At 40.3% G+C, this 25,772-nt stretch overlaps 1 protein-coding gene across 1 annotated transcript in view; it reads left to right on the plus strand.

Annotated features, from left to right (window-relative positions):
* Positions 1-25,772, plus strand: part of LARS2 (leucyl-tRNA synthetase 2, mitochondrial) — an 88,222-nt gene that overhangs the window by 53,162 nt on the left and 9,288 nt on the right. The window contains exons 13-19 of the mRNA XM_084260409.1: positions 774-872; positions 3,361-3,498; positions 11,913-12,016; positions 13,179-13,361; positions 16,062-16,231; positions 17,230-17,307; positions 19,381-19,492. Coding sequence (XP_084116535.1) covers positions 774-872; positions 3,361-3,498; positions 11,913-12,016; positions 13,179-13,361; positions 16,062-16,231; positions 17,230-17,307; positions 19,381-19,492 — 884 coding nt within the window. The remainder of the gene's footprint in view (positions 1-773; positions 873-3,360; positions 3,499-11,912; positions 12,017-13,178; positions 13,362-16,061; positions 16,232-17,229; positions 17,308-19,380; positions 19,493-25,772) is intronic.

Below are 25,772 nucleotides of genomic sequence, written 5' to 3' on the forward strand. Positions count from 1 at the left end.
GCTAATGAAAGTTTATTAAATGTGATCATTAGCCTCTAAAACAAATCATTTACTCTCAGGCAGAAAGTAGCAGAAAGTAACCTGAGCTTCTAAAATTTATTGGAAAAGTGTTTCTCAGGGCTGCCAATATAACTCCAGGCAAAAAGTCATTTGCCCTAATCACATATTAAAATTGTGCTACAACGTCTGGAAGAGATTTGCTACATCTCAGTGAAAGCTGAAATTAAACTAAGTTTATTTTTTCTAGAGATGATAAATGGAATCTGCAAAGACCTTTTTGTACTGACAATTGGCGAGGCAACCACTGCTGCTACTGCTGAATGGCTATAAGATGATTTGTGTGCTGGTACCTAATGAGTGTGATATATATTCAGTACCTATTAATTTTATGGCCAAGTGCACTTGTCTGTGCTTTGAGATTTTCTTTGTTGTTTGTTGGGGGGGGGGGTGTCTTTTAAAATGGCAATCCTAAAATATTCCAGAAACATACAACTGAGAGGGCTGTCCATTGCAGTGCTGTCTTCTGCTATTGTTTGGCATTATAGCTGCCTAGGCTTCTTTTTGCTTTGTATTTGTTTTGGCTTGGGAAGGGAAGTGGGCCCTGTTACTAGTGTTGGACTTTCTCTGGACATGTCAGTCTTCAGACCCGTTCAGTTTTCAATCTGAATGTCTTTGTGACCTCGCTATACACAGTTGCAGGTTTTTTCCAAGCTTGTCCCTTACCTAAAAATTGACCTCTTGTCCGTCTCCTCTTGCCCATCTCTCTTGCTCAGGTGTAAGGCAGCAGCGCGGCGGGAAGTCGATACCATGGACACGTTTGTGGATTCCGCTTGGTACTACCTGAGGTACACTGACCCTCGCAACACGGACAGGTGAGGGCTGCAGGTGCAGGGCTGCTGGGTGGGTGAGCCCACTGAAGGGAACAGAGCAGAAGGAAGCAGCCAGACTCTGCTTAAACCCCTCTGCTGCCCTGATTTTGTGCCCGTGCTGTAGCCTGAGCGCAGCACCAGCTGGACTAGGAATTGCTCTAAAAGTGTGGCATTTGGTTGCTCCCATGACAGGAGATCTACAAGAGCAGGATGTGTAGATACAACTGTGCCTTCCGTGGGCTGCAGAGGGACAGCCTGGCTTACTGTGGTCTGTGTAGTAGAGCTGTTCCCCTAACGCCTCTGGAAAAGCAGTGCTATCAGCAGCACTACTGTGGTCTTCTCCAGGGGCTGCAGAGGAATCTGTGCTCTGGCACCTGGAGCGCCTCCTCCCCCTCCTTCTTCACTGGCCTTGGTGAATGCAGAGTTGTTCCTCTCACATCTTCTCACTCCTTTCTCCAGCTGCTGTTGCACAGCAGGGTTTTTTCCCCCCACTTCGTAACTGTTATCCCAGAGGTGCTACCACTATCACTGGTGGGTTCAGCAGCAGGACCATCTTGGAGCCAGCTGGCATTGGCTCTCTCAGGCATGGGAGAAGCATCTGGCATCTTCTTACAGAAGCTACCCCTGTAGTACCTCTTCTACCACCTTGACACACTAAAACCTAAAACGTTAGTGATGAATGCCATGAAGAATGAATGGCAGCTTGCCATGACTCTCTCTGAGACTGCGGGGAGTTGCATGGAGCAGACCCTCCCTTGGCAGTACACTGGGTGTTTCTGTGCTTTTCCACCAGTAAGAGGAGCATAACATCCACCTGCCCAGAGCATCACCCTCATTTCTCTCCTTACGAATTCTGGTAACTCTCCTACTTCATCGTGCGCAGACCTAAAGTGAAGAGGCACCACAGCAAGCTCCCGCTGTGTTGGCACTTTGGCTATATGCATAATTAATGAAAGGAGATTTTTTTACATGCTGTTACATTAGTGACAGCAGTGTGGAGAGTGTGGGAAGATAGATGGTGTTATTTAGCTGTTTTTCTGCTTCATAGTCCGCCTGTAGTAGTGCTGCTGATAGCAGCAAAGAGGCATTAGGGGAACAGCTCTTCTACGTAGTCTGAGGAAGACAGAAAGAATTGCTTTTTTAGATATTTATACAACATGTAGTGCTTTGGGGGAATTTTTTTATTTGTTGTTCAGAGCAGCATCTGGGTACATACTACTTTAATTTCACCCTAATTTTAATTATTTTCTAATGATATTGTGAATTTATTATTAATATTATTAAATTTTGCAGACTGCTTCCTCTCCAGTGGCAGTTTAAAATATGTTTTTGTACATAGACAAGAGGGACTTTTCCAGAAGTTGAAAATTAAATTCTCAACTGTAACATCCAGCTCTAACAGCTTGCTGGAGCTAAATCTGTTTTACACTGAAATAACATTTTTATGGATTTCTGCACTAGACCACTACCTCCATTTGATTTATTTGGTTAGGCTTGTTTGGTTTTTTAATCTAAGCTGCATATAGGTAGACCCTTTATTTCCTCAAGTTGTATTTTGCAGGTCTAAAATTTGGGAGAACTACTGTGTTGATTTTGGAATGCTGTGAACAAGTTTGTTTTGATTTTTTTCCCACTAACAACATGAATCTCAGATCCTCAACTTGCTTCTGGGCTCACCAGAAGGAAAAAAGATGTTGCTATTACAAAAATGACAGAGGGAATACTCAAACGAGCTGACAAAACAAGTAAATTTGTTAGAACAGGGCCATAAAGCATACATTACAGAAGAACATGCATACAAATGGCGTTTTGAAGGCAGGAGCCCCTTGCAGGAGACATAACAATATCTGATGAAGCAGTGAGCAATGCTAGGAAACCATGCAGGTGACCTCTGGCGACACAGTCAATATGCTCTAAATGACAAATTTACTGTAAATTCAGAGTATCCTACGGTTGGGGTACAATGACCCATCTGATTCTTCAACATGTTTTCGAACCTTATAGTAAACGGCTTCATTGCCCCCTAATGGCAACAATGCAAAACTCCCATTTAAAAAAAAGCCAGCAGTTTTTGAGTGGTCATATCTTTTGTCTATAATATGTTTGTATGTAAAACTTGATAAATGCTAAAAAACGTAAAGGCTAACTGCAGGGTATTTATGGAAAAAAAACATTTATAGAGAAAGCTAATATTTTCACCACTTTCTCAGGTAAAGGGTGTGAAATCTTAGTTGCTTCCCTACAATATATGGAAATAATATTTGTGTGGATCCGCTTTTCAGAGGCGATTAAAATTTTGTCTGTAATTTGCTAAGCAAATTATTAAGCTTCTCAAAAATTCAATAGATCTGATAGCAAAATAAATGGTTTATTACATATGTCTAACTTTCAGTATATAGTGGCGTCCGGTCGAGTATGAGAAGCTAATTGAGTAGAGCTGATCTTTCCTTTTTTAACTTCGTATTTTTTTCTATAACCTTGTTTTTTTCAGGCCCTTTGATAGTGACTTAGCAGACTACTGGATGCCTGTGGATTTGTACATCGGGGGAAAGGAGCATGCAGTTATGCACTTATTCTATGCCAGGTTTTTCAGCCATTTTTGCCATAACCTAAAGATGACGAAACACAAGTAAGCCTGAGATACATATTTCTATTAAAATCTTTCCTGTTCCATTTGAGTAGCAAGAGCAGGAGTGGCCATTGTTCTGACAGCAGAACATTACATTGAATAAGCCTTGAATTTTCCTGCTTGTCAGTCTTGGCTAGGTACTTGGCTCCTCACAGTCAGTTGGAGGCTCTGTTTGCACACATACACAGCTTTTTTATTACATGTGAGCATGAACTGGCTCAGAGCAAGTGATCAAATGTTGCTGTAGGTTTTTCAGCCTGCAAAAGCTTGCATAAACTAGTAACTCCAGGCATTCTGAGTCGTGCTATTATTTTAAATGAGGTAACTTCATGCACAGTAATACCATCAATTTCAGTGGGACCATGCCCATGTAGGAAAATAAACACTCCTGTAATTCACTGCAGTACTGGAGCTGGACAGTGCAAAACGGTTTTTAATAAGCAAAAGCAGTAAATGTATCTGCTGTCAATTTGCTTATTCTTTAATGACTTTTATATAATTACTTTTTAACTACTCTTTTTGCTGATGCTGCTGTAGCCTAATTCACTGTCCTTTGCTTTGGTTAGAAGTCAAGTTTGAGGCAGGAAGGTGAGTCATCTGACGTTCTGTTCTTTGCACTCTCAGATTCCAAATTTGATGCCCCCATTTCCACTGCAATTCTGCTCTTTTTTGTACCCTAAATGCCATCAGAGGAATGCCTCAACAGGGAGGCTCCATATGGGTGTCAGAATAGTGAAACACTACCCCGTGCTCTGTCCAGTTCTCCCATCAGCGGAGGCATTTAAATGCACTGAGTCAAAATGAGTGATCTCATGGGAAGAACTGCTCAGCAGTTTCTCAGCTGGCAACTCATGTGCATTCATTCTTTACTAGTACCCACTCTAAACATTTCATGTAAAATAGGAATCTACATATACAAAGCACTAAACTCATGAATGCAGCAGTTTCTTCTCCAAAACTAGAATGTAAGTAGCTGTGCAGCAGAAAAAGATGGGCTAGTGAGTGGAGCTAGTGGAATAGATCTCCAAGTTGTTTCAGAATTGTTTGGTGACAACAGGCAGTGCATTTTAATCACTCATTCTTGCCTTGTAGAACAGTCTGCAGTGAAAGCTGTATTTGAGATTTTGTGTGTGGATGGTTTGTGTGGCTGTGTTTCACGCTGTTGTTTCCAGCTTGCACAGCTGCAACACAAAGGCTCTTCCTTCTCTGAGGGAGCGGGCCTCTCAAAGCAGATCCTTTCTGTAAGAGACACTATTCCTTTAAGCAAAGAATTTCAGAGCTTTTCCTTGCAAGCAATTTCAGGCTTATCAGTTCTACAAAAGACTTTACAGTCCTATCTAATAGCCATCTCGTGGACCAGTAACACACAGCAGCAAAATGTTCTTTTGCTGGTTAAATTCTTCCACCTCCCAAAACATTTACCTATGGTGGCTGAAGTATCGTCACTGTAATCTGTCAGCACAAGGAAGGGGACATTGCTTGCAAAGTAAGTGGTCCATGGTAGTGTGCAAGAAAATGAGGAGGTGTGAAAAGAAGACAGTTGTATCAAAAGGGGCCTCCTGAATGAGTTTAAGCACTAAAAGAGGTGCATGGAAAGTGGAAGTAAGGATGCACTAACACTGGAGGAATGTGGAATCATTAGCTGGGTAGGCAGAATGGAATTAAGAATGGCCAAAGCTCATCTAGAATTGAAACTGGTGAAGGCAGTAAGAAGGGCTTCTTCAGGTACTTTGACAAGAGCATTAGGGAAAATGTTGGCCTGACAAAAAATCAGACAAAGACCCTAGTAACAAAAACCAGTTTTTGCCTTGGCCTTTACTGTCAAGGTCTGTGCTGGGTTGGAGAGTTTGACATACTGCCACTCTGTAGGGTAGGATTGAGTTAGGGATCACTTACAAGTCCATGGCATCAAATGGGATGTATCCAAGTGTGCTGAGGGAGCTGGCCTTTACCATTGTGAGGCTGCTGTCTTATTTTTTTTGAAAGGTCATGATGATCAGGGAATGCACCTGTTGACTGGAGAAAGGCAGATGCAAAACTCATTTTCAGGAACAGACAAGGAGGAGAATTCAAAGTACTTGTAGCCCAGTCAGCCTCACGTTTGTCCAAAGGATATTTTAAAGGAAATAAACCTGGTGGTAATTTTTAGGCACATGAAAGACTAGGTGAGCAGGTTACCCACAGAAACAGACAGGGCTGTGCCAACTATGTGGGGAGGATTGCAGCAGGGAAGGGCTTTAGGGGTCCTGATGAACACCAAGTTAGATGTGAGTCAGCGGTAGGCATGAGAGTCTTAGCAGAACATGTCCAGCTTTGCTTATCTCTGCTGGTCACTCTGGAAGGCACATTAAGAATGTTGTATCCAGTTTTGAGGCCTGCCAAGTGTGAGGGACATTATTAAATTTAAGAGGATCTAGTGGAAGGACACTAAGATAGTCAGGGGCTGTGGAATACATACAAGGAAAGGCTGAGGGAGTTGTGCATGTTCACCGTGGAGAAAAGAAGGCTAAGGAGAGAATGTAGTTGCAGTCTATTGCTACCTAAAAGAGGATTATAAAGGAGACTCTTTTCAGAGATGTACAGAGAAAGAAAATGTAACAGTCACAGATTGCAGCAAAGTCCAGCTGAACAGAAGGATAGTTTTGACAGGTGATGGAACAGTTTTACCAAAAAGGTTTTTGGGATCTCCATCACTGGATATTTTCAAAACTCAGCTGGCCTAAGCTCTGAGCAACCTGAAGTTAGGTCTGCTTAGAGAAGGGGGTTGGACCAAATGACCTCCAAAGGTTCCTTCCAACCTAGCAGTCTGTGAATTTGGAATGTGTTCATTCTCCACTGTGACAGAGCTGTAACACCAAAGCACTGTGCCTAGAGTTCTCTAAATACACTAAATTGCAGAAAAAAACCCTCTTAAATGAAAAAAATGCTCAGGAAGCACTGACTGTGCCTTGTGAGAATAGTAGAGAAAATCAAAGCTGCTTTCACAGAATCAGAGAACATTAGGAGTTGGAAGGGACCATGTAGTCCACTCCCCCTGCCAGAGCAGGATCACCTCAACTGAATCACACAGGAACGCATCCAGGCAGGTTTTGAATGTCTCCAGAGCAGGAGACTCTACAGCCTCTCTGAGCAGTCTGTGCCAGTGCTCCCTCACTTGCAAACACCTTCTACTTTCTGTAGACTCTGGAGAATTCCTTGGAGGCCAGGTACAATCTCAAGAACTGTTGCACATGTGAAGATGCATTACAGCATTGCCCCATGGTCCTGCTGTATGTACTCCTTCTACACGTCTTCAGACTGCAAGATGACTGTTAGAATTTCATCATCGAATGCAAAAATGCTTGCTGCAGCTCTGCACACTTAAAGCATTGCATTCTTTTAAATCATGAAGTCAAATTAGGATTATGTTTTGATAAGTAAATCTCTCAAGTCTTTTATGAATTTTACCACGTCTTAAATATGTTTTAGATTTGGTCAGAAGCCACTTTTGCTCAGTCTTCTGTTAGCACTGCTCAAGGGCTGGGCTGAGAGTTCTGAAAAGGGTGATTAGAAACAGCAAACTTTAGTTAGGAAGCTTTAAGACATGGTGCTGAAGGCCACAGCTCTAAGGGAAAACATTAAAATGTTAAAAAACACTGCCCTCTTGTGCATTTCCAGTAGCTTAGGTCTTGTTCACTGATCAGATTAGTAAAGCTCTGCCACACCTCTGTTAATAAAAGTGCCACAGCCATTTAAAGTGTTATTGAGTATTCTGGCAAGTTTTTATGATTCTCCTGTTTAATCTGTAGGGATTTTTATTTTGAGGGGGTTTCTTCATGGAATTTTTCATTGTTTGGCTCCTATCCTCTAACTTTCAAATCTGTGGAAATATTTTCTGATAGTCTTTAATTCTGTCCTGATGGCTATTAATATAATAATGAAGTTGAAGCCAGAAGGTTAAAATGTCATTGTTTAGATTGTCAAAGCAATCTTTTCAAACACGATGTATGTTATTACAACAGAACCATAGGCCACCCATTTACAGATGTCACACAAGCTTTTCTAGAAGAAGTGCAATGCTCATAGGCATCTAAAATTGTAAGGGTGCCAATATAGTTTAACTACCCCCTGAAGATGGGGCATGATCTTTTATTTGTAATTTTTTTAAATGCGTTGAACCAGAGATGGTGGCAAATGCTGCTCATTTCCTCAGTAATGACAAGGCAGAATAAATAGCACCCTCTGGGTATTGGTACATGTGACAACAGATTAAGCCCAAATTGATGTCATTTTGTTCTAGCAATCTGGTCTGTAAAGTGCATCGGTGCTGGAATTAATTCAGAAGCCAGTCAGCCCTCCCAGCTGTGGCCACCACTGGGACAGGGGCCAGGTAGGCAGCTGGGGCCAGCAGCCTCCTCATCCCTTCCAGCTTAATCCACCAACACACTCAGTTACACCTGCTCAACAGTGTTAGTATGAGTTACACAGAATTTGGCTCTTCCCTAGGCTTCAGTAATCCGTTCTGTCTGGTGAATAATTGGAAATGGAGTTGAGCACACTGTCTCTGAAGGGTTACAAAGCAACAGAAGAGTTTACTGTTGCCCTGAAGTCAGCAGATTTGACTGAGCAAATCTGTTGATGAAGAACAGCACTGTTATTATGCAGCTGCACTGCAGAATAAAGTATGTGTGGCACAAACAGCTTGTTCTGTAAAGGAAGGGTGTTGGAGCTTTCATCAGGGACTTTATCACTCAGCTATCGACTGTGCAAAATCTGAGTGTTCAATATTGTTTGGTCTTTTTTCTGCCTAAAATGATCAGCTCCCACACCCCCCAGTGGCTTCTGGCTTTCTACAGATTCCCAGATTGTTACCAATATCTCTAACTATGCATTTCACAAGCACCTGAATTCAGCTGACAGTGACTGACCAAGGTCTTGTCCTGACTGTAGGGCACAGCATTGGGCTCCCTCAGCCTTTCCAGAAGTGGTAGGATAAAAATGCAGTGAGTTCCCGTGCTAGATCTGTCCCTTCTTCTGAGTCCACTGTTCATCACTGTTGAAGTACTCCACAGAGTCCTTCCAGCCAGGTCATTTGTAATTGGATTGAAAGTCTCACTAGTCACCTTGCATGGAGCAGAGCAAGGAGCCTGAGGACGTGGCCCTAAGCAGGAGTTCCTGACTTATCATTCACGCGTGTTCTTCATCCATTGCATGGTCCTATATTGAGAGATAGGTGAATCATATGAATTAACCTGTATATGAAGATTACTGAAAGGAAAAAGATTGATTACACGCTTCATGGCTAGCACAGCTGGTCCTTCTTGGAGGTGACTTCACAGGTGGGGCCCCGTCTGATGTACAACACAATCATAAGTGGTGCACAGCTAAGGCCACAGTGCCCATTGCACAAACACACAGGTGGGTGAAGGTGTATCCTGCTCCAGCACCCTTACAACTTGAACTGTGATCAAGCATTCAGAGAAACTCAAGCCACCTCTTTGCTTTCTGTACCAGAACAGCCTGTCTGCCTGAACACAGCTGACTTTCAGCTGTGCTCAGTGGGGTGGCTCAGGAAGCATGTGTGACACCAGGCCGTGAGTGGGTGCTGCCGTGTTTCGATCAGGATTGCATCACACCTGATGTGCTGTGGTGTCTCTGCAGTCCCCTTCCTCAGCCAAGAAACACATTGCTTTCCTCAAAGGGGATTTAATAATGCAAATCAAGGTGTAACTTTATATATGGCCATAAGATGGAGCCACCACAACACTGACAAAGTCACTGCACGTCAGGAAGAATTCAGTACAGGGCTCGATTTGTTTCTGAGCCCTCTGTTTATTAGACAGGCTCTGGTTTTCTCATTTTGGGCATGTCTCCATTCTCCTGCGGTCTCCCACTCGGAAACCACGGGGTTTTTTTTTCCCCATACTTGGTAATGTATTTTGTGTTGCATTTTTGTAGCCTCTGTCAGCATAAACAAAAATAGGAAATGCTCATCCCTGCGTTCAGCTTTTAATAACTTGGTGTATGATCTGAACTCACTCCTTGTCATTAAAAATAAGTGTTCCTTGAAAAATCACTTCCAGTGGAGAACCCCGTCTGATGGGGATGTTCTGCCGACATCATTAGCTTTATTTTAGATAGCAGCAAGTGTAGCTATTCTAATGACTGTTTGAGAACTTAAACAGACTGAAGTACTAAGTGATAGAGAGGAAAGCTCTTTCTAGTTTTCATTGGTGTGATGTCTTTAGTTTGTAGAAGGAATGTACCCTGAACAGTTACCTCATGAAGCATCTTTCTACCATTTGCTGACAATAGTATTACAAGGGTTTTGTTCCAAATTTTCATCTTCTAATTAATTTGGATAATTTCAGATAAGTATTTGATATTTTAGGTAGCTATTGACTCCTATTTTTATCATAGAATCATGGAATGGTTAGGGCTGGAAGGGACCTTAAAGATCAAGTTCCAACCCCACTGCCACAGGCAGGGACACCCTCTACTAGACCAGGCTGCCCATCCAACCTGGCCTTGAACACCCCCAGGGACGGGGCAGCCACAGCTTTTCTGGGCAACCTGTGCCAGGGCCTCACCACAAATATTTCTCACACACAGAGTATTTTTAAAATACTTCTTCTTGTTTGTACTGTCTAAACTTAACCTCAGTTCCCATCTCCTTAAATTCCTTTAATTTATTTCTAAACAACAGTTTTTTTCAGGCAAACTGTGAAATAATTGTGTAAAAATTATTTATAGAGATACTTGAATTGCTACTCCACATTGTTGATAAAACCAGGTGGCACGGTGTGGGTAGTGCTGCTCAGTGAATGATAGGCTGCTATGTGCCTGTACTTGCACAATATTTAGAGGTATATAAAATACGGAAAGAAGGAAGCTCATGTTCAAACATGAATATGTTGAAGGTAAAGTATGAAGCCTGTCACTTTCAGTTTAAGGCTTTTCTTTCAAATATCTCATTACTTCAGCATAATCAGAAGGGTTTAAAGACTAGTATGTGGAAGAGATCTGCTTAAATTCATTAAAATATGCATAATTTTCATATCATTTAATAGTAATTTAACTATATCATTATATAAATTACTGTGGTTTAAATCACAAGATAAATTGTCATATATTTCTTAATAATGTAAAGTACTTAACTCCCTAAAAAAGAGCAGTGTTCTGGATTATGACTTTTTTCTACATGTGAAGTAAAATGTGGAAGTCTGGTTTTGCAATCCTTTAGATGGATTTATTCCAGCTTTTTGAAAAATAGATATGTGGGGCTTCGCTAGGTGGAACTGTGGAGGATTCAGCTTGCTTAAATGTTGAGAACCCGTGTGAGCATTAGGAGATGCAAGTCAGCAGTAACCAGCACTGATTAGCACGTCCTCAAAGGTGATGGTCACCAATGTCTTTGCGCTGGAAGATGCCATGAGAAGACTCCCCAGACTGTGTTTGCCTCCTGGGTCTCGCTCCGTACCTCCTCCTCCCTGGCCCCTGCTGTTCGTGGGGTTGCTGTTAGAACTGCCTTACTTTCCTGGCCTACTGAGTGGGAACCAAAACCTCTAGAGATTAATTTTGTTTTGTCTTTTTCAGTGGAAACAGTGACAGGCCTCTGACTCAATGAATTAGAAATGCAAAATCGTTAAAGGAGGTGGCCCCAATGATGTATCTGCCAACCAGAGCAGTGTTTATGTAGATTTTATTTTGTACCAAGTGCACTACTGCCCTTAGCTTTGGTGCTTTTAAGGCTCTTCAGCTCTGTCATATACACATTTCCTGAGAGTTTACTCTTCCTGATGTAAAATTTGCTAGAAAAATTAAGTTTTAATGTTCAAGATGCTAAAAATTTGATCCACTGACATATGAACTTTCCAGGATCTCCATTTTTCTATTCTACTTTTTTCTTACAGCTGTGTCCTCGTGGCTGGTTCTGCAAAGGGAGGAGGCATGCAAGTGCTTACATTAGTGAAGCTATCTTCTCTGTTTAGAGAGAGAAATGTGCAGCAAGATTTCGATCTGTTCAAAATACTGTGCTCCTCAGAGAGAAGCTAGGAGTAAATATTTGAAAGACAGTGAAAGGCCAGGTGGATGAGGATTTAGTGTGAAGCTAGTGAAATGGCACTGCTGGCCTGGAAACTTTTGTGTATTATCCACATGCTAATTTGAAAAGTGGCATTAGAATCACTAGATACTGAACAGGATGCAAGAATGTGTGCAGAATACAAATAAATACTTACTCTTGCCAGCCAGGCTCCATGAATAAATGCACAAAGTACTCTTTCTAAGGTGACAACGATTTATGTGTAGTCGACTTGAAATTCTTTTTTCATTAAATAATTGTGCCTGATTGGTTCAGCACCTGAGGCTTATCATAAAGTATGCTTTTAACAGCTCTTTTCAACAGACAGGTTTTGTTTTCTTTCCATCCTTAGGGAGCCTTTCCATAAGCTCTTGGTTCAAGGTCTTATCAAGAATCAGACGTTCAGGCTAGCAACAACGGGCCAGTGTTTGAAGAGAGAGGAGGTTGATCTCACTGGTAAGAGAGACTGCATGGGAAAGTCAGCATTGGTGCACCCAGAAAGTCACAGACTGCTTTGGTGTTCAAGTATTATTGAACTGGGAGAATTTGGAAGAGGAAATGAATCCATGTTATATTTAAACTGGAGAGCAACTTCTGTGAGTTTTAGGTTCATATGCACTGCTGAATGTGCAGAGACCCTGCTAATCCAGCAGGTTTTAATTGCATCCAAACGCAGAAACAGTGCTGTGGTATGATTTTAGCTCCAGCATGGTCCAAAAGATCAGAAGTCAGTTATGTTAGGATGCTGCTCAGCATCTTGCTGAATGGAGCTAGTAGTCCCAGCAAACAGGCAACCTACAAAAACGTCGTGGCAGAGCTAACACAGATGTTGGCATATTCAGCAGACAGTAGGAATGTAAAAGATGTATAGGGAAAAGTGCTGTTTCTCAAGTTCCATCCAGTGCCTACACTGCATAGACTGGAGCAGCAGGTCCTGACTTGGGGATCTGTAAGAACAGGAGTGGTTTCATTGTATTTGCCTCCCTCAAGCACTCCTCTCAGGTAACCTTATTTTCACTGGTCTTCTCCTGCATACAAACCCCATAAGTCAGTTAAACCCCAAGCAAACCAACCCCTTTACATATACCTCTTTCTGCTCTCCTGTTTTCTTCCAGAAAAGCTAGGGGTTTTTTGTAGCAGGTGCTTTTGCTCAGTTACACCTTTACCAGTGTAAATGCCCCTTTCCATCTCTAAATTCTTGCAACAGAAAGTACATTCTGGTCAGGGTAACTTCCTGCAATTTATACCTATACATCTGGTGTTTGTAAAAGCTAAGTGCAGGATAGAATTGTACCCAGTCAGTGCACCTATCTAGGAAGTTTTAAATGTCATCATTTTAATGGTGCTTAAATCTCAGGGGCTATCAAAGTAGCACATAGGATGAGTGCCAGATACAGCTTCCAAATGGTAGAAGGAGATCTTCTGTCATGATGTAATGGAAGCATTGTGTTATTAGTTGTGATAAAACATTAAAGTAGGAAAGATTTGGGAGGGAAGAGGTTGTTTTTCATCTTTAAGCTCCACAAGAAATAGTTCTTTCTTATGTTTAGGGAACAAAATTGCTGGTACAAATGAGCAAAATTTGTTTTAATACTTTGCATATATATTTAATATTAAGGAACTGAACCAGTTCACCTAAAAACTGGTGAGAAGCTCCAAGTTGCTTGGGAAAAAATGAGCAAATCTAAGCACAATGGGATAGATCCTGAAGAATTAGTGAAAGAGTATGGCATTGACACCCTACGTCTTTACATTCTGTTCGCTGCTCCTCCAGAACAAGATATTTTGTGGGATACTAAAAGTAAGTTGGAATTTTCTGTTGTTTGTTTTGTTGTGGGTTGTTTTTTCTTCGGTGTGTTAGCTCTGTGAACTAAAAGCATCTATGAAGAGCACTTCTTAATTAGTATTTTCTTCTTCAAACTTGGACCTCATTCTATTTTTTATTAGTTGCAGGTGATTGAAAGTGATTATCTTAAGATTTTTTTTCATTATAAGCTGATTTTTTTAGTTATATCAGATTACAGGTCAGACTGAAATATTATTTCTATTTCTTTATGCCATGTATGCCATGGCCTTTGTAATTTGGACTATGAAATACTTCTTGGAAGAATCTCATTAGAAAATAATCAGAGTGGCTAATAACTAGTATTTGTACACACATGACATTTTAATGAGCTTATTTCTTGAATAAATCGAGATTTACGCTCCTACGCACTTATTTACTGCCATCACACAATCTGTCATACTGACAGATCTTAATTTCTTTTTATCTACTGTGGTTCATGCATTTTAATGTAGTCTTATGACTACATTTAAATCTAGCCCTCTTGTTGCATAAGGCTTTAATAAAACACCCTATGCCTGGTTTAAAAAGCTGGACTACTTCATTCCTTCTTGTGTTAGTTTCTTGCTACTCAGTTCAGCCTGCACTAAGCATTGTTTCAGTTGGTGTCTGTCACCTTCATGTTCCTATGTGATCATTTATATGTTATTGCACTATTGTATGTACTGGAGAAGTGGGGTTTATGACACTCCTCAGTTGGCTTTTACTGTCACCATCTCATCACAGCAGTACAGAAAATGTCTGTTCAAAAAAGATAATGGCTTGGAATCAGGCTTTAGCTCCTGCATCCCTTACAGTACACAGGTACATAGTTCTCTCTGAAGCAGCTAATTTAGTCATGCACAATCTTTTTGCCATGTTTTTCCATCTTGAAAATGGAATAATGAAATCAGTGTGAGAATCACGGCTACAAAATAGTAAAGTACACTAGAGCTTGGTCATTCAACATGGTTTTTAAGAAAGCTAAGCACATGAAGGTATAATGACAGCAAAAATGCCTTTAGTCATTCATATCACCCTGTTTACCACTTGAGAAATACAAAGAAAGATTTTGTAGTCGTGTCGTGTTCAAAGAACATTGGAAAGTGTGAACAAAAGAAGCAACCTAAAAATAATTCCAGAGGAAAAACATAGAAAGTAGGTGAAAACCATCTCTTAAATCTTTAAGCTTCGGTCTGTATTTCTTAATGATAACAAAATAGTGAATGTTTAAATTGAAGAAATCAAGAAGTTGTGGGTTTGACCCTACCTGGAGGCCAGGTGCCCCCCCAGAGCTGCTCCATCACTCCCCTCTTCAGCTGTACAAGGGAGAGAAAATACAACAAAAGGCTCGTGGGTCAGGACAGGGAGAGATCACTCAGCAGTTGCCATCATGGGCAAAACCTTGCACAGTAGTGGTTTTTCCCCTTCTTAAATATATTATCTCAGAGGTACTACCCATGTCACTGATGGGCTCAGCCTTAGAGCCAGCCACAGGTCTGTCTTGGAGACGGCTGGTATTGGCTTTATCGGACATGGGGGAAGCTTCTGGTATCCTCTCACAGAAGCCACCCCTGTAGTCCCCTGCTACCAAAACCCAGCCATGCAAACCAAATACAGTAAACTGTTTTATTTGGAAAATATAAATATTGGTTCTCAGTTGCCATGATCCTGCTCTTTTCTGGATGTGTCTTGATAGCTTTTTGAGGATTGCTCTCCAAACTGGATTCCTCATCTTTTCAGTGGTGGATATGAAGGCAGGGCTCCTGTCATTCTCTCCTCCTCTCCCCTGGTGTGGGCAAGTAGTCTTCCAGACTATGCAGGGCCAAATGTGGTCAGACTTACCCAGCAGTTTATTACACCATTACTATGGTCTGGATAATGCCAAGCCTACCATGTCTAGATGATCTACATGCTCTGGTATGAAAAGGAGATGGAAAATTTGGGGAAACCATCATGATCCCCATCCCATCTGTGAGAGTTTCAGAGGATCATGAAGGCATAGTCAGTCAGGTTGTATTTTCCTGTTCCCAGATGTGCAGGAGGTCTTTCATCGAGTGCTATCAGACAGATAATGCACTTGGATTACCGTTGCTTCCATGTCTTTTATTTCTCCCAGTTTAGTAGTAGGCCTGGCAGTCTTTTCAAGTGCAGTTGCTGGAGCACAACTGGAAGCTCTTGCCTGTTAGGACATCCTAGGATATGCTGATACTCTGCAATGCAGTGTGATGTAGTGCTGTGCAGTCTAGTAAAAACATGACACATCTGGAAGAAAGAGCCAGAGCCAGTGTCAACCATACCTTCACTTGTGGCTCTGCACCACCCTTATACGGAGGACCTGGCTGTGGGCAGGAGTCACTTGGGGCCTCCTTGTAGCACAGTCCTTAGGTCACAGAAACACAGATTGTTTCACAGATTTATCAAATAGTCTTGCCATAATATGTTTTAAAGTCATTGCAGGAAAATACTTTTATCCTATTGATTTCTTTCCATTAAGGCAACTCAGCATTATTTGTAAAGCGTTTTTAATTGAACTGACATTTTTTATTTAAAGTACAGGGCTGTGGGGTTTTATAAGTGTTTAACTGTAGAGTTTAGTTTGCTTTCTGCTTTTCTTCAAAGTTTTGGATTCCTTCATTGTAACTGAAATTTGTTTCTGCAATCTCTCATTAATCTCAGCTGATGCAATGCCAGGCGTTCAGAGATGGCAGACACGCCTCTGGACGCTTGTAACCAAACTTATTGAAGCAAGGACTTCAGGAACCATGCCCAATCCCGAGCTTCTGAATAAGAAAGAGAAGGCTGAAGCCAGAAAGATCTGGGAGCAGAAGAATCTGGTGATTTCTGAGGTTAAAAGAAACACTTACATAGTTTGTAAATGACTAAATAAGTTGCTGCTTATGCTAAAGCCATATGCTTGGCTTATAGAGCCAAAAGCTTTTTCCCCAGATGGGTAGCTCATATTTTTAAAGTGAATTATTATCTGTAGAAGTAATTCCATTTACTTAGAAATTCTGTGGGACACAGCTTTTTTGTAAAGTAGTGAGACTTAGATTGGCAAAATTTCTTTGCTGTGTGCCTCGTTTGAAGGGTGAAATATTATGGCATTAAAATGTTCTCAGTCTGCATTTGAGTAACTCCATTTCCAGTAGCAAAGCTGTAGGTGAGTTATCCCTGACAAAAGATTTTGGGCTGTTTGCTTCACACTTCATTATCATGCCTGCTGTTTTATATAGGAAAAAATGTGGTGACAGTATATTAGCATATCCTAAATGTGTTTTTTTTAAATTATGAAATGGTTGTTGATCTGTTATATATTTTCTCATGCTGTGATTAGTGTTAACTCAATTATCCAAGACTCAGGAGGAGACATAAATACCTGCAAAATTAAACTACTTTTCTACGGATAAAAACTTTTCCTGATTTAAACCCTGTGGTGAGGGACCTTCCAGGTCTTTTAACAGGCTTTAGAATTCTAACTGTGCAATCTGTGACGAGCTTTCACCAGCATAATTGGATTTACAAGTATGAAGGCCCCTGAGAGGGGCAAGGGAAAGGTATTTTATTAACGGAAAGAGAGGGTGATTGCTCATACACAGGTCTCATTGCCATTGATTTCAGCTTTCAAAATCCTGAAACAGAGGGGAAACTAATCAAACAAATTTTTATGGTTATTATTTTCCCATGCACACATGCGATTGTATATGTGATTTTCATGTGAGAGGTAAGATGGGCATATTTCAACACTTGAAATCAATTATCAGTAGTTCTTTTTTATTTAAAAACTCGATGGTGTGTGCCTGAGAATTTTAAGTAATTAGTGATGGAGCTTTCCTTCTAATACCAGGTAACAGAGTACTTCACAAAGGATCATTTGTTCAATGCAGCTATTTCCCGACTGATGAGCCTCACTAACATACTCCATGTAAGTACGTGATGTTAATGGAAGTATTTTTCTCTCTCAGTCTTTATACAAAGCAGGAGCTTCATGTGTATACATATAGCCTGAGCTATAGGTCCAGCTTCCCATAAGTCATTTCCTGTCGTAAACATTGCTACGAAGTCGAGCGCCTTGTTGAATTAGGCAGTTCAAAAGCAGAACATTCTAGTATCACTGTCACCCTGAGGTACACAGTTGTGCAGGAAGAGCCGGATGGTGTCGGAGCCGGCAGGTTCTGATGTTTACGTCTGCATCCTGTAATTCCCGAAGGATACATTCTGTTTAGTCCTGTTCTTTGTTCTCCTAGTGAGGTATAGTAGTACATTATAGAACTACCAAACATCCTAGTTTAAAGAAAAGGGGTATTACTCCTTGTTCTAGAATCACAGATAATTTTACATTCTTCAGAGACAGCTTCCACCACTGAACTGTCTGCTAGTAATAGAGTTTGCAAATTCCCCTTTTTCAAACAAATAGAAAAATAACTTAAGTCTTTAGCACTTTTCATTTAGATTGTTGTTTATCAGCCAGTGACAATAGATCAAAAATAATGAAAGATTATTATCATTATATTTATTACTGCTCTTAGACCTGGCTGTGCAATCCTTCAAGCATATAAGGGTAACCTGATCTAGACAAGAAATCAAATAAAAATTTGGGGCTTTCAACTTCTTTGTTGAAATACCATTCTATACCTTATGGATTCCATAAGGTAAACCCAAGGAATTTAACAAAAAAGTTTAAAATAGAGTGTGCACAAGTGCTGTCCTGAGATAACTTTTAAGTCTGGGATACTGTGAGGTGTTGGAAAGGTGACAGACAGTTCTTTATCTCCGGCTCGGCGATTTGTATGTATTTGAGGCTGGTGGATGGTGATGTGTGAATGTTTAAAAAAAAAAAAAAATTAAAAAAATCAGCGTCCTACAGACAGGCAGATGTTTAAACACTGACACATTTCTTGACCAAAGAAGTCAGCACAGTATCTTTGAAGAACAAGTTTCCGTATAGCGTGCTGACAATTCCTCTTTCAGTCCCATTCGAAAGGAGGAAATAGGGAGGTGGGCAAAGATTAAATATAGAAAACAGGTAGTAGTTACTAAAACTTACTCAAATCTAGTTTGCCCTGACCTCTTTAGTGTGGTCTGTGTCCAACAGATCACTCGTTTTGGAGAATTTTCTAGCAGACAGAAACGGGTGTTCGTCATGCTGACCAAAGAATTCTCATAAGCTGACGTGTATTGACATTCTTCTGTGCTCTACTGCTTCTCATTAGAGGGGTGAACTACAAAATAAACACAGAATCTGAACTTACCAGGAGACGTAAGCTCTCTGAGTGAGAAAAGGCAAAGAAAGAACAAGTTTATCCAGCTACTTTTAGTGCTATATCTTTTCTATTAAGGTACAATAAATAGAGGAATGAAGGTTCATATTTTGTCAGTCTAGCAACTTTTGCAAGAAATTGAAAATTTTCTGTGCTAGAGAAGCTGAATGCTTTACTAAAGGTATCTGAACGTTAAACTGCAAAAGGCTGTGCTGCATTTTTCATTCCCAAACCTCCCTTCGCCTCTAAAACCTCATTTGGTCGCTACGTTCAGCTTTACTTAAGCCTCTCGAGGGTCCCATAAAACTGAACCTTGTCCCAACTAAACCCATGCCTCATTCATCACAGTTAGGCCCTTTTATACAAGTCCTTCACCGTTTCTTAGATAACACTGACTTTATCTAAGATTGCATTTCTAGAAATGGCAGCACACTAAACATTTCTGAAGGCCACAGTTGTCCACCCAGGTCTGTGTTCAGACTCCCGAACCAGAGCAGATCCCCCAGCCTATTTGGGATTAGCTTCCAAGTGCAAGAGAGCACTCTGTGACCAAGAGTTGTGATTTTAATTCTCCAGAACTTTCCCTAAATTTCTAACTTACTAAATTGCACTGTCTTGAGCATGGACATTGATTTTAGGTTTTATTACCGCATTTCCTTTGTAATTAAACTACTTTCCCACCCATTGCCTAAATATTTATATTAACAGCTTTCTTTTCCTTTTGCCTTTTCACTTAGCAAGCTTCTCAGCCTGTTATTCTCCACAGCGTGGAATTTGAAGATGCTCTGGCTGCCCACTGCATCATGCTTGCACCTATGGCCCCACACATTGCATCAGAGATGTGGAAAGGTATTTCTAGAAATAAACATTTCATTGATGAAGAAGTTTGGAAAAAAAAATGCCTTTATGGTAGTACCTGCATCACTTATCCCTGAATTCTGCATCTATCTTGGGACCTTCTGCTGTAATTCCTAAACTTGAAACTTGTGATGTTCCCAGAGCTCTCTTTCTGCTCTTACTTCTTTCTTTCCCCATGCCTACAAAGGTGGATTTCTTGAGACCAGGCAGAGAAAGAGAGAAGGAAGAAAGGTTCAAGACAGGGCTTGCATGACAGACTCCTATGTCAGCTGCTAGTTGCTCCTCCATATGTACAACAGTGTTAAAAGCTGAATGTGAGGGTAGAAACAGCCCTTTTTCAAAGAACTGTCTCAGAGTCTTTGAACTACAACTATTTTCTTCATGTCAGAGGACTGTGCAGTAAAGAGACTGAAGGATCATTCAGTAAAAATCCTACTCTTGTAAAATTCTCCACAGACTGAGGGATGTTACGCTGCAAATTAACCTCTCAGAGAGTGAGAATCGTGGACAGGAAATCTGTTTTTAAGATCTAACATGGTTGTAAACCTTGAGGTCTGAATCCCAGGTGGGCTAATTTGCATGGTGCTGCTAACAGTTAAAGCCTGTGAAATAAGGGATGTGCATGCCAGGGTTCACCAGTTGCTTTTAAGGTTTAATGGGAGAAATCCCAAGACCAGTGTGGGGAAGATAGGAATATATTCTGCATTAAGACTGGCCACAAATTGCTTTGTGGTTTTAGACCTAGTGTTAGCTTTTGGATGCCATTTTAACAATTGCATTTTCAAGAGTCATCCGAAAACTTTGGGCATTCAAGTGTTTACAGAGCAGAGCTGCTTAATAGCTTCTATTTCAGAGCTGTGCATGGCCCTGCAATAATGTCAACCACCAAAGAAAGGCAGCTCTTGTCAAACCAAAAAATATAGGGGCACAGACTCTGGAAACAGCAAGATGTACTGGGGAGAGCGGGTTTTTCCTGTGTTTTCATTTCCAGTGTTTCTAAGACATCTTAATAAAAGTTTAATTGTTTAGAATAAAAAGTAGCATCAGACATGATCCATCTGTAGAAAGCTATTTCTGGTCAAGATTCTCCTAAAATATGAAGTACCATCTAGTTAAAATTATACTTAAATGGAAGTCATCGCCTCAGTGTTTTTTTTCCCTCATTGGTTGAGATGGAGGCAGAAGAGGTCCACTTACACATACAGTGCCTTGTCAACTTAAAATTCAAATACATTTTGGGGAATACAGAAATATGAAATACACCTGACAAAATGAAGAAGAACGCTAGGGTGTATTAATTAACTTGACATCCAATGTAAACCTTAATCCTGTAATGTTTCAAATGTTAGAGAAGGAGGTCTTTTCCTGCTGCAGTAATCACTGGAGAATGAGAATGATAAACACTTTCTGGACCTGTCTCTGACATGACAATGAAAAGGAAGCATAATAAAAATGGGGAGTGTTGTATTGTCCTCAGCTCCTGTCTACATATAAAATAAAATTTTGCTTGTGTAGTCCAAAGACTGTGCACTGTAATTCAGTGCAACTAGCATACAGAGACAGTGGGTGGTGATTATCACCTGAAGGATTTTATGACAAAGCATGTAAAACACCATCTCTTTTAGTCTGAGCATCATTATGCTGCATCAAAGTTGTAAAAGAACTTTATAGGTACGCTTAACTACAGCACTGGGGTTAGAAGACAGTATAGTTTTGAAATAGCCAACGTCTAGCAATTCTGCCCTGGGATTGGGATTTCTGCTTAAAAATATCCAACTATATTTTAGAGACAGATTTCCCAAGTTCATGTTCTGAATTGCAGTCTGGTTTCACCAAGTCTCATTGCTTTGCTGATGTAATCAGTTTCTTAATCTTTATTAAGTACAAGGGATGATGCTTTGTTATTTTTAATAATCTCAGTATAAAAATGAAGCTTTCTAAATGCTCTATTTCATTTTCTTTGTGCTGTAGTTCTCCCCACGCACTCAGACTAAGTCACTCTTTCTGTAACTTGGCTTTGCATCTAAAAAGTAAGGATAGTGCTGCTTCCTCTCTTGTTAAATAGTCAGGAAAAGGACTTTGTATACTGTTAGCTCTATAAATAGCACCTATAGCAGTGGACCCCCACATTTTGATGGAAGCTTCTGCTATTGTAATGCCAGTAACAAACAGCACGTAAGCAACGTATTTATAATGAAATACCGACATTTGGTTCTAAAATAACATCTATGCAGCCTTTGCATTTTGTCTGGTTTAATGATTAAAACAAAGAGCCTTGTTCTTCCTACAGGGGAAAATGAAACTAGGAAATTTTGAAGCCCTGTCATTAATATTAAACAGATAATAATGCATTTGACTGGGAATACTGGTAGGAAGAAGTAACTATGGCTGTGTTAACTATGAACATTAAGGTCCTTTGTGTATTTAAGCTTTATTTTTTTTAAGAAAAAGGATTTTGGTTTATATTAGGGTTTCTCATTAGAAAGGTTGCTACATAATCAGATATGCCTACTATTAACTTTACTGTGGCCTTAGAGAGGAGAAAAGAGCATCCTCATTAATTTTGACTGTTTGAATTGTGCTTCACAAGCTGAATAATACTTTCACTGTCACATTGTAATCTCTCCTTTTATGCTTTGCTGATCATTGATTATGATCAATAAATATTTAAGAGAAATTACAATAGAATATAAAACTAAATGTGAAATAATGACATCCTACAACCGGACCCTGACTTAATATATTAATTCTGCCAAAGATTTAAAAACAATTAAACCACAGCACTTTCTGGCTAAGTACCTGTAACGAGGCGTTGTGAAGGTAATAAAACAACTTTTGACTACTGGAAGCTCTTCTGCAGGTGCAAATAGTATTTTTTTCATTTTAAATGACAGGTGTGATGAAGGTTGAAAAAAATCAGCTAACCTTTTCTCTAGTTTTGGAATAAAAAGCAAGGAAAAAGAGGCTAGTATATATAAATATTAAAATATTGAAGGATCTTATGTCTAAAAATATCTGTTACTGTGAGTTTTATTCAGTAATTACATGAAATATTCTCCTTTGCTTGAAAAAAAAATTTAACTGCAAAACTTGTGATATATTTTAACTAACAAATTTTCTTAAAATACTTGCATTCTGAACACATTTCTATTTAAACTTCAGAAATGCTTTTTTGCATTTAAATTTATTTGCATTTCAAGCTATTTGATGCAATGAGATGTAAAAAAAAATTAATTCTAATACAATAGCTTGTAAAAATTAATACTTAGTGTATACAAGTGTATGTAGGTATCCTCTTGGGTAGCAAAAAAGTTCTTTACAGCTGGATTGAACTGCAGACCAGTCCATCTTAATGATTACCAACTAATGAAAATTAATTCATTTTGGTTGTAACAATGCTGTCCTGCTCAAAGTTCATTAACTTTTTAATCCTCTGTGTTTTCTTTGCCAGCTTGTTGATAAACTTTGCAAACTCAGAACTTCATTTTGATATCCCAAGGATGCTTCTGGTGCAATGTTCAACTTCTAAGTGCAATTGAAGTAAAATTAGGTAGATACAAGATAGGGCAATTTTTGTTCTTCTGCAGCTGAAGAATCGTGTTCCCGTGGGGTTTAGTTTATATGGGACCACCTTGTTTTCATGCACTGGGTAGGAATGAAGAGTTTGGTTCCTTTGTGAGCTGGGTGAAGAGCATTTGATACTTAAGTATGGGCAGTAAATGTTTCCAGTGTGAGTGAAGAGCTGCTTGGACGCTGTTCGGTAAGTGCCTCGCCTTTCAGCCGCTGATCAATAGCAACCCAGCGCTTGGATGTGTTTTGTGTGAAGGAGTCCTTTCCCCTGCATAGAGGAGGAACAGGTTTTTGGCGTTTTGGTGTGTCAATCTAATGGTCTTAATTGTGCAGGGAGTACACTGGTGTGTTGCTCAATAGCACAGCAAGCGACTGTAGCCCCTCGGTGTGGGAAGAGTTCATCTGGCTGATATCTTGGCAGTTTATGAACACTAACAGGATGAGGAAATCTGTTTCCTTCCTGAAACCTTGTATCTGAGGAATATACAGACACCATCTGAGACGTGTGAGTTGTGTGTTTTTTTAAGTTTGTTTGCAGTACTCCTGCATTTTGCCGGCCAGACGAGGATATGAAACTGCTTATTGTGAGTTGTTACGTTTTTATTGGAGATGGTACATGAAAGATATACACTGATGATAAACACATCTTAGGGTGCGTTGCAATGGAACATAATGAGTGGAATTTGTAGTGGGATAATTGTCTTAGTAACATTTCAAATGCTATTGCAGTAGCTTTATTGCAAGAATTTCATTGTCTGAATTCAGTCCTTGCTCAAGAAGGCTTTTGGAAAGAATAGAGCTGAGTAGAAGCTAATTGATGCTGCAGATTTTAATTGAAAATCTGAATGCAGATGTCCCTCTTCACAAATCCGAGAAGAAAAACAATTTGGAATTAAAAAAAAACCCAAACAAACTTCCAAAAGTGACAGATAGTGTGTCTGTCCAGATGGAGGAAGGCAGATAGAGAATCTTCAGAAGGTTAAAAAGATTCACCTGGAGTTTGCTGAATTGGAAACACAGAGTTAGTTTTTAGTACCCCAGGCTTTTCACGACCCTCACTGGTGCTCCACATCTGTCTCTAGGGAGCATGTAAAGTGAATCCCCTAGTACTCTGTTGAGTAAATGTAAACTTTCCTGACTTTAGCCAGTTCTGTACTACTGTGCAAGTAGTGTAATACAGTTTTTCTCCCAGCTGTCTGGAAACAGCTGTTACTGTATTGCTGCGGTTTCTTGGAGACTGCAGACTGTTCCACATACAGCTGACAGGCATATTCCTCCTGGGCTGCAGAAAGGTATTTTGGAGAAGCAATTTGCCTGGAGATTCATTAAGTAGTAAAAAAGCACATCAAGAGCAGAGTAATATGGTAACAATCCTGCCCTTGGAAGAGGCTGCAGAGGCGAGTAAGATACTGACCCAGAATGCATCTCCACTTACTGTTACGCACTTCTGGTGTGAGCTTTTTAAAAACTTGTCTGGTAGCTTTTACTTAACACAGATTTCTATTGGTTTGGTTTTGATAAATCTGAAAGTTAGCAATATTTGGATATCACACCTTCTAGTCACCTTAAACTGCTCCCTCTGATCATCTTGTATCTCCTGTTAGAAAACCCCTATTCCTTTGATGCTGGCATTGCTTCAGATACCTCCATTAGCTTCCTTTTACCTCCCATTGAGGCTTTCCTCCTCCCCGCTGTTCTGCTTTGTTAACCCCTCTGTGGTGGTGCTTGTCCCATGCCAGCTCTTACTCAGTTTACTCCATAATCACATCATCTTCTCTGACCTACATAATTTTGAGTCAAACTAGGTGCACCATTGCTGGAATTTTACAGATCATTTTTTCTAGTACTTTTTTCCTGTAAGACTAGAATTACCTTCTTGTCCTAACTTACCTAACACGATAGCTTCTGCATCTTCCTTCTTAAATCTCATTAAAATGAGGATCTGCTCTTCCTCCCCAAATAGTGCTTTAGGGGAAGTATTATGTTAATGAAATAGGTAATAAAACATTGCCACTGGCTGAAATATCATCAAATCTGTCCTGTTCTCTCCTTTGTTCAGAGAGTTGGTAGATGCCCCATCCCTGGAGACATTCAAGGCCTGTTTGGATGGGGCTGTGAGCAACTAGATGTCATTGCAGATGTCCCTGCTTATTGCAGGGGGGGTCGGACTAGATGACCTTTAAAGGTCCCTTCCAACCCAAACTGTTCTGTGAGTCTCCCAACTCGCGTATTTGAAGTATGCATTTAACTTGGTGTTTTAACTCAAGTTCCAATGCTGTGAGATGCTGCTTAGGGAAACCTTCTTTCAGAAGTAAAGTGCAGCCTGTTGAGGCAGATCCAATTGCAGGATCAGGCCTTCAGATTGAGCACAAGTGTTGCCTTCGATCTGTCCTGCAAGATGGCTGTATGCAGTTTACAGGAAGTAAAAGTGTACTCGGTGGTCTTCTGTCCTACATCTAGGAGAGAATGGATAGCCATAAACAGAAAACAAGTCAAAAAATACAAAGCCAAATACATGTTACATCACAATATGCACTTTACTAGGCACTTTCTAGTACACTAAGACAGTGAAACAGGCTTTTAATGTTTTCATGTTAGAAGTTGTGAGACGGTCAGTTCTTTAACTTCTCGAAGAGCGCTTGTCTGTAACGTCTCAGAATTATGTGGGAGGGCTAGAGGCAGCTTCTGCCTGGGTCCTGAG

Source organism: Gallinula chloropus, assembly GCF_964237585.1.
Source record: "Gallinula chloropus genome assembly, chromosome: 2".
Classification (NCBI taxonomy): Eukaryota; Metazoa; Chordata; class Aves; order Gruiformes; family Rallidae; genus Gallinula; species Gallinula chloropus.